Genomic DNA, 11,257 nt, shown 5'->3' with positions numbered 1-11,257 from the left:
AGAGAGAGAGAGAGAGAGAGAGAGAGATGTATATTCAAATAATAACTGCCTTAATATTTATGCAAAATATTATGAATATTTAAATTTATTACATATTTCTTCATTAATATATCCTATTATAATAGTTCAAATTCCTTCCGGATAAATACAATGTATCTACGTATATGTGGATATATAAAATTAAACATTTTTTATTCAAAATTATTAAAAAGTAGTACTTAATGATTAATAAAACACAATAATATTTAAAAATCTTAATGTTCTATATTTAATTTATTAAATCTTGATTACATATTAATTAGAATTGCTAGGTTTGATAAAAATTTTTTAACAATTTAACAATTTTTTTCTTTTCTTTCATTTTAATACACTTTTTGTTTTTATGTAAAGATAAAATTTCCTATTTAAATTTTTTTGTGAAATATTAATATAATTAAATTAAATCAAATCAAGATATTGGATGCATAGATTTATAAATTGAAATAATTCTTCTATAACAATGTTAGTTTTTATCAAAGTTATAAAGATTCTTAGGGTTGGTGATACATTATTTATCGGAATTGAGTGCTTTGTTCGCTATTAAAATAAAAATTGCTAATATTTTATTATAATTTTCGAGTCATGTAGTATTTTTCTCTCTATGATGAGTATTGAGCTGAAAAAAATTTATATCGTGAGATTTGAATTTAAAGTAATTTCTAGATGTAAGTCGATGACGCTATTTTTATAATATATATTAGCGCATTAATTTATTTAGAATTAATAATTCGAGCGTAAAAAAAATCGAGAAGCTAAAAATTATTATAAATCAATGATACGGTAATTTGTGTAAATATAATGGACTAATTGTGCTAATACCATATGTTTTGTATTTCTTCTATCATTCACAAATCTTATGTAAATATGAGGTTGTGTCATGTAGATAATCTCGATTCGCATTTAGTCGGAATAGCCTCGTAGTCTCACAATGCTCATTTTTCTTCATTTTTGTCCAGCCTTTTTGCGATAAATTAAGATATCCCCTGTTACTAGTTTAGTTAGCCCACTGGCTCTGATGTATTATTTTCTTATCTTACCAATATGCTTTAAATATTCTGCATAAATATTAAAATATAAATTAAATATAGATGGCTTAAGGAATTAAACGCAATTGCTTATTAAACGTATTATAATAACGAGCATATCCTAGTTAATCAGAATATTAAATAAAAAGTCAATAAATCTTTGATAAACATTTACTTATGGAAAATTTATTTTATAAATACTGAAAGGAATTTTAATGTGGTGTGTGTTTAGAAATTATGGGCAGTTTGTGATATGGCGATGAACGTTATTTTTACTAAGACGACAAACTTCGACATGAAGGAATTTCCAAGCGAGACGCGAATACCAACGATGTATTTCAAAAGAGCCGATGAGATAATCTCAAATACCAAGAATTATCTACCTGCAGAATTACAAATCAATATGAACAATCCTAAAGGGAAGGGAACGGCTATCAATTCAATAACGAACGAGAGGCCCAGTAGGAAAACGAAAGCAAAACAGAAAGAGACAGGCATTGGACCAAATGAAACTGATGCTAGAGTAAGATGAAACTTCGTAACTTTTGGTCTTTCAAATTTAGTGAGATAGCGTGTATTCATCAATGAACGAACGGATGTCAGCTTGAGCTCAAAATGATTAAACTAATTGCATTGCAGTACTTGTAATAACATTGTGATTTTAAAAATTGATCTATTATTCAATACCATTAAGGGTTTTAAAATCTGTTTCTTATGTGCAATACAATATTAAAAGAAATGAGAAAGTTTATTGGAATTTTTACATTATATAAACATTTGACTAGCAAGCAAGCAAGCAAGCAAGCAAGCTGTTGCAAAAATGGGAGCAATAGAATAATTTCATAATTATTACTTTTAAATTTCTGCATTTATATCGGATAAGCATTTCCTACTCTTATCAAATTCACCTAAACCAATACATTGTGTCTGTTCATCTTTTTTAATAATAATAATAATTTGTAGAATAGATTTATCATCTTATCAATACGTCATTCTTACCGACCATATGCTAATGAATGGCTTTTTTCTACGAAATTATTCAATTTATGTACAATCCAAAAATTGTTACTGCCGACATTGAGATAAATCGTGAAAAATTTCGACTACGCGCCTAAACTCGTTCAGCGGCTTGAAATTGGCATTGAAATTGTTTATTATTATTTAACCATATAATATTGCCTTCCGATTAGAGATATGTAAATTTTTCATATACGAATTACCAATCCCGAAATTTAATGTTTAAGCTTTCTTTATTTTTTCTTTTTCTTTTTTTACTTTTTATCTGAATTATAAAAATTAACTCCATACTCGATAAAAATATTGTAGAAAATTTGTCGTTCAAAATATTAAAACGTCTTCGACTCCTATAAACATTTTTCCTCATTTTATTTTATTTTACGAAAAATTTATTTATTAATGTAAATACTCTTAATAAAGAATAAGTTGTAAGAAAATTTTAAATCATAAAAATTCAGTCTAATTATCGAACACTGTACTATTCAAAAGAAATGAAATATTTAATTAAATACTTAATATATTTTTTAGAAAGTTGAATTTGTTCATTCATTGGTCAGTTTACCCTATCCATTAATAATTTAAATAGATCGAATTTTCTGAAAAATAATATAAACTTTTTCATCTTAATATTGCAATTTAAAATATAAGAGAGCCCCTTAAGCAATCATAACTGTTATTTCAAGCTGCATGTTGGCGAAAGGAAGTGTATTGATGCTCAGGTAAAGGCACTATCAATTGATGTATGTTATAGACGTGAAATTTTCGTAGTAAACTCTGTTGTAATTTAGCTGCATGTGCTAAAGAAATGCAGATTAAATATTTTTTATGCGTATATACATATATATATATATATATATTTTTTTTTTAATTTTATTTATTTATTATTTTATTTTTTATTTTTATAGCCTGCAGAAGCATCCGAGACAAGGATTCACCTTCCAGGTTTAGTTGATGATGTATGTATACAATAAACTATTAAACTTCATTATAATATTTATAATCATAAGATACTTTATTTTGCATATGTGTAAATTTTGCAATAGTGATGTGTAAGTTCATATTCACATTTAAATATATATAAATATCACGTAATTGATTTACTTATTTATTGATTCTTATAGAATTTGTTAATTAATGAAGCTGTTTTTAAATCGGTTTAAACAGATTTTAATATAATGTCAATTTTTAGATCGATGAACCCCCAGAAAAGAAACCGCATAAGGATTCAGATAAGTAAATAATTGTGTAAGTGAACTATTTAAAGAAACAAAAAAAGAAGAAGAAAAAGAAGAAGTAATAAAGTGAATGAAAATAAATTGAAGATGAAGAAGATGTGATAACGCTATTATACGAACATTATGTGAACATCTTATAAATTAGAAACAGATTATTTTGGTTATGTACAACAGTTAATGATATACCCGAGTCGTTCGCGTATTTCTAGAGAAAGAAAAAATAAAACTTTAGTATGTAAGTTTACGATGACGCGGTGACGTAAAACTACTTGACGCGAGTCGAAGTATTTCGGTGAAAGGTAGAAGAATTGCGGCTGCCAAAAAATCTAAACTTTGTTGAGATTAAACGGCGCTTCATAATATCTGTAAAAAACAATCGACGTTAAATTATCATTAAAATACATTTTGGTGGCAGATTCGCGTCGAATCGTATAGAGTTTATTATTGAGACTATTCTCACCCTGGTTAGAAAATTCTATTTGCTCAAATTAAAAACAATTAAAAACAAAACCTCGATTTAATTTAAATTACAGACCAATCTATACAAAGAAAATTTTTATTTATAATAATGTCTGTTGTTAATTTTATAATTCAATGATTATAATACATTAGGCATTTATAACTTATTTATTTAAAAGCAATCGATCGTAGTAACAATAAAGCTTAATTGTTATAAAGAGATGAAATTAAAATTAAATTAAGACAGTTTAAAGTAATATAATCCCAAATCATATATTTTATTTAACTAATAAATAATAAAAACATCGGTAATAGGGTACAACAATTATCCTTATAATCTGTTGAATTACAATTTGTTTTTTGTTTTTGTTATTTCGAAATTATTGCTCGACGATGAAGCTCTAGTTAAGCAAGAAATAGGAGCAAATTTGGCCATTTTTTCAATTGTTTTTAATTTTATTTTCTAACCAGAATATGTCATACAATTCAAGTTTTGCGTACACATAAGCCCGTTCGTTTTCCAACGTTTATCTGATATTCTTTGTGTCATTTAGTGTTAATTTATATAAGTAAAATAAAAAATAAATTTTTTTTTTTTATATATATAAAGCTTATATTGTTATAACCTTAAGGTTTTTCTTAGAATTATATTTATTTATGTGTAATTTAATTTGTTTACAATACTTACCCTTATAGGAATAACTACACAATTATTGGTAGTTAAATTTATGCTACTTCTTTAGTTATTTTTACTAGGGTATTTAGTAATATTAAATTTATGTAAAATTTAAAATTAAAAACTAAAAAAAAATTAAAAAAAAAAAATAAAATGGCACAAAGGTATTAGATGCTTAGATTCATAAAAGTGTATATTTTTCAGATCATTTATAAATCTACATCATTTTTGTCAATCCAAAGTTGATTGTTTTTAAATACTTTTATATAAACATTGATTATCAATGAAAAATAATTTAAGCGTAATTATTTTTCGTAAAAAAAAAAGCGTTTACTTTCATTTAAATAATTATATTTCATGTTAATATTAAATAAAATAAAAGGTTCGATTTGGCTATCGAACGGCATATATTATAGAATTTTTCGTTTATATATTATGTTAAATGTAAAGAATATTATTTTAAAATGCTCAATTATATACTTACAAAATTTGCATTTAATTTATTTAATTTTTAATTGAATTTGAATACAATTATTCATAATACTTATAATATTCTTTTACAATTATTTTGAAATATTATTAATTACATGATATGAAATTTGAAAAAGTTTGTGCTGTTCGATTGCCAATTTAGAAGTATTATTATTAAATAGCCGTATACCGTCGTTGTGTTGATTCCAAAATAGTTTTCAATTCATTTTTCTCTACTATTTCATTTAATTTGAGTAGAAAAAAATCATTACATTTCATTCAATTGTATTCGCTAATTATTCACAGTTTATAAGTAATGATATAATTAAGATAAAAATGAAGTTGATTGCTGCTTTGGATATAATTTAATTATTTTTTTTGTGCAGGCCTAGTTCTTATAATTTTTTTGTGGTATCAACATAATTATAATTACTATTATTAATATGGTGTGTTTGAGTATACGAAAGATTTGTAAAAGGTACGCGAGCTTTGTGAGTGAAACTTGTTACGAATGATGATGGTTGGTTGAGATTCTAATATAAATATAATAATATTGTGAAAAAGAAACAACACACTTACTCCTTTTACACTGAAATTACAGTACTGTGTTGTTGATGATTTTTATTCGTTGCATTCCATCTGAAGTAAAACGTTTTTGTATGGTAATCGATAAATTTTTATGTATTGAAATAAAGATTACGATTATTCATTATTCGCTCTTTACGACATTTATAAATATTACGGCATGATTTATAACTCGACGCACTTTCTTTACTATCAAATAATGAAACATGTTTATTATAAATTTAACGATTTCATTAATGTAAAAACTGTCATTGTCTTCGTCTCAACAATTACAGGCTCAATAAACATAGTACTGACATTTCTGTGCACTGGCAGTAATTTACCAATTAAAAAAATATTCTCAAAAATTATAGATTCGTTTAAGCAGTGCTATCCACTTGTCAATTGATGACATCCGAGTATTGTACTGGATCTATAATAAAATCAGATAAAGTAAAAAATTTTAATTGCAAATTTAATACTCAATTTATTTGTAATAATTAATTTCTCTCTAAAATTAATCAATAACACGAGATCATAGTTTCGATAAATCTTTTATATTTTTTTTATAAATATTTGATGAGAAAGAAATTTAATTACACGTTTGTTTACACATACATATTTGTATTTGTAGTAGTATATATATAAATTTTTTTTCTTTTTTTAATTATCGCTTCTTCTTATAGGAACCTTTTTTAGTTGATTTCCCTGCAGTTGATTTGGATTTGTCGAATGATTTATTCGACTTCTGCTTATTTTTCTGATTAACTCTGCAATAAATAATTTCTTTTAGTATCAAACAAAAAATATTTTTGTAAAACTCAACCAATATATTTAATTTGATTTTGATTCACAATCGTTACGTACTCATATCTCAATTTCTTAACATTCTTCTTGCTAACATCCGTTAAATCATTAGCAAACGATGATATTTTGCGTTTCTTTGCCCCTAAAACATTGAAAATATGACAAATTTAGTTTAAAAATAAGCTCAAAAACTTAAAAATTATTTTTAATGATTTACTCACTATTTTGATGTGTATGAGCTCTATCGTTTTCATCCACAATTGTTCTAATTTTCCTTTGTTTACTACTTTTTTTTGCTATTCTCGCCTGGTATGCAGCCACCTTGTTCAATTCTTTCAAAGCTCTTTCTTCAGCTGGATCCACTGCTTTAACCTTTGTCTTACGTTTTTTCGTTTTCTCTTTAACAATATTTAAAGGTTGTTTCTCATTCTGATCGTCTTTCTTAACTTTCTTTTCTTTTCCCGTCAATAATAATCTTTCTATAAAGAAATAAATATAACTTTAATACGATCTAATAATACATATGTGTATTTATTGCTATAATTATTGTATGTTTATTTATTAATTGTTTGTAAATATACGATATTAGATTAAATTTTCTCATTTTTATTTCTTGTATTATCCGATGATAAAATAAAAAACAAAAATTTGTAAAAATATCATTAAAAATATCAGTTTGCCTGCCTTTTTCTGTCTGTCGCTCCTTTTTACTTTGGAACCAAACGCGGTGATCCGTTGACTCGGTTTCTTTAAGAATGTTTTCCGCCCTATTCGCTTGGTTTTCTATTTTTGCTATTTCGCGCTCTTGCCGCTCTTCTTCCAATATTTGATTCACGTCGGCCTCGATCGACTTAAGTTTCTTATTGTATTTGTCTATGATGTCGGGAGGTATTATTCTATGCTTTATTGGATTTTTTGCTTGTTTTATTAATTCTTTAACTATCGTACGTTCTTGTTCGCCTGCCAATGACACGGAAACACCCCCACGACCAGCTCTAGCAGTACGACCGACTCTGTAAAAAAAAAAAAAATTAACTGATAATATCAATTACCTTCGGTATAAAAATGTCTACTCACGACACGTTCAATTAATCGACATCGGCAGCTTACCGGACCAATCATTGTCTAATTTAATTGAACTGGCGCAAATGATAAAAACACTGATATTTCAATAAAAATAATCGTAAATAAACGAGGGTGCAATACACATTTAAGAAACAATCAATAACCATATTTTTCTGACGAAACGCAATGTAATTGAACGACAATTGTATGCAAATTGTGAAGCGGTTAATGGCAAAAAGTAATACGGATAATAAATGAAAAATGCATCGAACATTTTAAAGTCATAACTTACAAAATCTCAAGCTTAAAATAATAATTTGAAAATAGTTATAGATAAATTATAAATATATTTTCAGATTATAAAAAATTATAAGCAAATAAAGATTTAAAATGTATATTTGGAATAAAAAATATATTTGATGGAAAAAATCAATTTAATATCTTGTAGTTTAAGATGTAATATAATAAATAAAGTAACAATAAAATTTGTTTAAATAATGGAGTCCTCAAATGAAACGAGTGGTTAATTCAACAGACACAAAAAGAGCGTAAATTTGCAAATTTCTAATGCCATTTAAAAGAAACTCACTTTCTATTAATTGTAACGCACGTTCAATTATCAAGACTTCAATTGTAAATAAACTTCGTTCAATGATTTTTAAGAATCAATGAATTAAAATCCAAGGACATTTATCAGCATTGTCATATTATTATCGATACAATAACACAATCATAAATATAGTTTTGTAATTAAAAAAAGAAAAAAGAAAAATGCTTTAAGATACATGCTTATTACCTGTGAATGTAATGCTGTAACGTCGCAGGCATAACAAAATTAATAACAGTTTTAATTCCACTTATATCCAATCCTCTAGCAGCAACATCGGTTGCTAATAATACATCGATTTCTTCATCTTTGAATTTTCTTAAATTTTCTAAGCGTTGAGGCTGTGGCAGATTTCCATGAAGTTCTCCTACCTATATAAGTATTCAAAGTATCATCTCACATTTATCTAATTTAATCTAATCCAATAAATAATAAACAGCACATACTTTTACACCTAATAAACCTAATAAAATATGTAGTCTGTGTGCTTGTTTTTTCGTTTGGACGAAGACGATTGTATGATCGTGAAAAGTTCGACATATCAAAGCAACTAATATGGCCTCTCGATCTCCTTCCCTTTCCTTTCGAATTCTGAATTCACAATTTTTGTTACAATTTTATCGCTCGTATAAAATCAACCACTAGAGTAATTTATATTAATTTGTACCTTATAAATTCTTGTCTTAAATTAAACGCTACGTCTTGATTACTATCAACAAAAATCCTCACAGGTTTATTAAGGGACACCGCGGCCAAATCATTGACTTCCTCGGTCATTGTCGCAGAGAATAATATCGTTTGTCGAGTTCTCGCACACTGTCTTATAATGTGCTTCATTTGCTCCGCAAAATATTCATCTAACATTCTGCAAATTAATTAACGTACTTACGGCATATGTACATAAACGATACCTGAATAAACGATAGCTGAACGTAATTTTTTATTTACCTGTCGGCTTCATCCAGAATTAAAATTTCGATAGTGTCCAAAGAAAATGATGGTGTATTTGTCAAATGGTCAATTAGACGTCCTGGTGTCGCTATCACAATATCTGGATTTTTTCTAAGTACACTTTCCTACATTTTATAAAAATATTTTTTTTTAAATTATTTCTGTTGCTATACTGTTTGCTATCGAATACGAATGACATTCCTTAACACTTTCATACTCGTGCAAAGCATCTTAATTATTGTTTATTTTCTATACTCTTGACCATGTAAGTATGAATAAGTCACTTAAAGCTTAATAAATAAATATTATAGTATAAAAAATTCTTATAGGCGATAAAATTTAAGATTTCTTAATCCATTCGTAGTGGAATATTTTTATGATTTTTAAAGCCAGTTTACTTTTCAGTGTAATTCATTTTTAAATTCAATTTTTATATATAAGATTTTAATTATAAATTTACGAGATGTATTTAATGTAAAGGGTTATTATGAAGTTCAAGATGCTTAAATTCAATATTACTTAAGCTAGGTGTCAACTTATTTTTAAAATGTCAAATACGGATATGGTTAATTTACCTGAATTTTAACATCTAAACCACCGACTGACAATCCCACATCAACCGAAGTGAACTGAGAGAGTTGTTTGGTAACTTGATAAACTTGAACGCCTAGTTCTCTCGTTGGTACGAGAACTAAAACCCTCGTGACTGCTGTTCCATCCTGGGGCTTGTATATTAATCTTTCCAACGTTGGCAGCATGTACGCCGCAGTTTTTCCAGTCCCTGTTGCAGCACAACCGCATATATCTCTACCTAATAACGCTACTGGAATGGTTGAAATCTGAATTGGAGTCGGATTTATAAAGTTCATTGAGGTAACAGCCTAAAATAACGAATAAAATTAATTCAAGCTTTTGTTTGATAATATAATTAATAAATTACCTTTAACAATGGTCTGGATAAATTCATTTGATAAAATGACTTTGTTGTATCGTAGGTTGAGCATTCTTCAAAATCAAGCAATTCTTTCTCCTCTTTACTAGTTTTTTGTTTTTTAGTTTTTCTATCTTTTGTTTTAATTGTATCTAAAATTTTCAATAGCTATTATTGAATTGTCGTCACAATTATTCAAACATTATAAACATTATTAAGTATTAAATATGATTATTATTTAGAAAATTCAAATTATATTTGAAACATTAGGGAATACAAAAGTTCTAGTGGACTTTCAAATAATACAAATATTATATAAAAATGATGTAAACTAGTTCATTCTTATTCACAAGTAATACATTATTTTTCTTTTATTAAAAACTATTTCTTAAACTTTATTTCATATCTCTAGAAATAAATTGGAAAAATATATTTACATCCACATAGTACTAATATGATATAGAAGAATTTATTTGCAATTCTACATATAATTAAATAATTGTATAAATTCCTTACAAACCTTTTTTCAAATCTTCCTCCGAAACAAATGTATCCATAACGTCCTCGTTATCTTCAATTTTGATAGGATTATCATCGGTACCATTCTAAAATATATTATATTATTTGTATGTTTCTTTTTGATTTCATATAAAGAAAAAAAAGAAAGAAAAGAAAAAGAAAAAAGGATAGGAAAGAAGAAAAAAAATTTATAAAACTAATATACTTCTTCATTTCGTGCACTTCTAAACTTATGTATTTTATCATCTAATTTGGTCTTGACTTTTCTATTAATATATTTACTCAAATCGTTCCAAGTATCCTGATTGTATTCCTCAATACTGGTAATAAATTGAAAATCATCGCCATCATTTAATTTATTTTTCTTCTTATTCTCCTTCTTCCGAGGTTGAAACTACAATAATTTAACATTACAATATTTTGTTTTACTTATAATAATAGAATACTTCATGAGCGAAGAAAACTCACGTCATCCTCTTCATCGGAAGGTTCCGACAGATCTGGTACCTCTTCATCGTCTTCGATCGTTTTAATTAAATCGCTCATCCTTCAAAATCTATTATGTATTTAATTAAATAAATAAATAATATCAATAAGCACACGCGCCAAGTATTGTCATTTTTGAGAAAGGCTAGGTTACACACATTACATGCCTGATGTAACAAAATAACCACGTGTCGTTGAGGATTCGAATATTTTCGATTTACAGTGATAATCGAATGGAGCCTGCGGCAGCGAACTTCGATACTTCTGTACAGCGAATTTTTCATTCTGATAATTACTAAAACGAATAATTACATTATGAGGCGTTAGATCGCGACTGTGAAATCTAAATCTCAGCGAGATGAATGGCATAAAAATTGTGATGTAAAAGAATCTGTGTATTTGTAT

General features: G+C 26.7%; 2 protein-coding genes across 3 annotated transcripts in view; one reads left to right on the top strand and one right to left on the bottom strand.

Moving 5' to 3' along the window:
- The window catches only part of pds5 (cohesin associated factor B pds5), an 11,733-nt gene extending 8,276 nt beyond the window's left edge, over nucleotides 1-3,457 (top strand). Inside the window, exons 14-17 of one of the 2 annotated variants that reach the window (XM_011508210.1) lie at nucleotides 1,297-1,587; nucleotides 2,765-2,800; nucleotides 2,987-3,037; nucleotides 3,271-3,457. In XM_011508210.1, coding sequence (XP_011506512.1) covers nucleotides 1,297-1,587; nucleotides 2,765-2,800; nucleotides 2,987-3,037; nucleotides 3,271-3,318 — 426 coding nt within the window. In that variant the 3' untranslated portion in view covers nucleotides 3,319-3,457. The remainder of the gene's footprint in view (nucleotides 1-1,296; nucleotides 1,588-2,764; nucleotides 2,801-2,986; nucleotides 3,038-3,270) is intronic. The other variant, XM_011508209.1, reaches the window with a different exon arrangement.
- A 2,687-nt stretch (nucleotides 3,458-6,144) lies between these two features.
- On the bottom strand, nucleotides 6,145-11,245 carry Rs1 (Dead-box helicase Rs1). Its single transcript, XM_011508206.1, has 13 exons — nucleotides 10,835-11,245; nucleotides 10,572-10,760; nucleotides 10,368-10,452; nucleotides 9,857-9,999; nucleotides 9,492-9,797; nucleotides 8,914-9,041; nucleotides 8,633-8,830; nucleotides 8,412-8,556; nucleotides 8,155-8,336; nucleotides 6,978-7,306; nucleotides 6,515-6,772; nucleotides 6,354-6,435; nucleotides 6,145-6,256 (listed from the first exon to the last, which is right to left on the bottom strand). The coding sequence occupies exons 1-13, from the start codon at nucleotides 10,910-10,912 to the stop codon at nucleotides 6,154-6,156; spliced, it is 2,226 nt and encodes a 741-aa protein (XP_011506508.1). The 5' UTR covers nucleotides 10,913-11,245; the 3' UTR covers nucleotides 6,145-6,153.
- Between the last annotated feature and the right edge of the window lie 12 nt (nucleotides 11,246-11,257).

Source organism: Ceratosolen solmsi, unplaced genomic scaffold (genome assembly GCF_000503995.2).
Source record: "Ceratosolen solmsi marchali unplaced genomic scaffold, CerSol_1.0 scaffold1, whole genome shotgun sequence".
Classification (NCBI taxonomy): Eukaryota; Metazoa; Arthropoda; class Insecta; order Hymenoptera; family Agaonidae; genus Ceratosolen; species Ceratosolen solmsi.
This window is presented reverse-complemented; position numbering and strand designations above follow the sequence as displayed.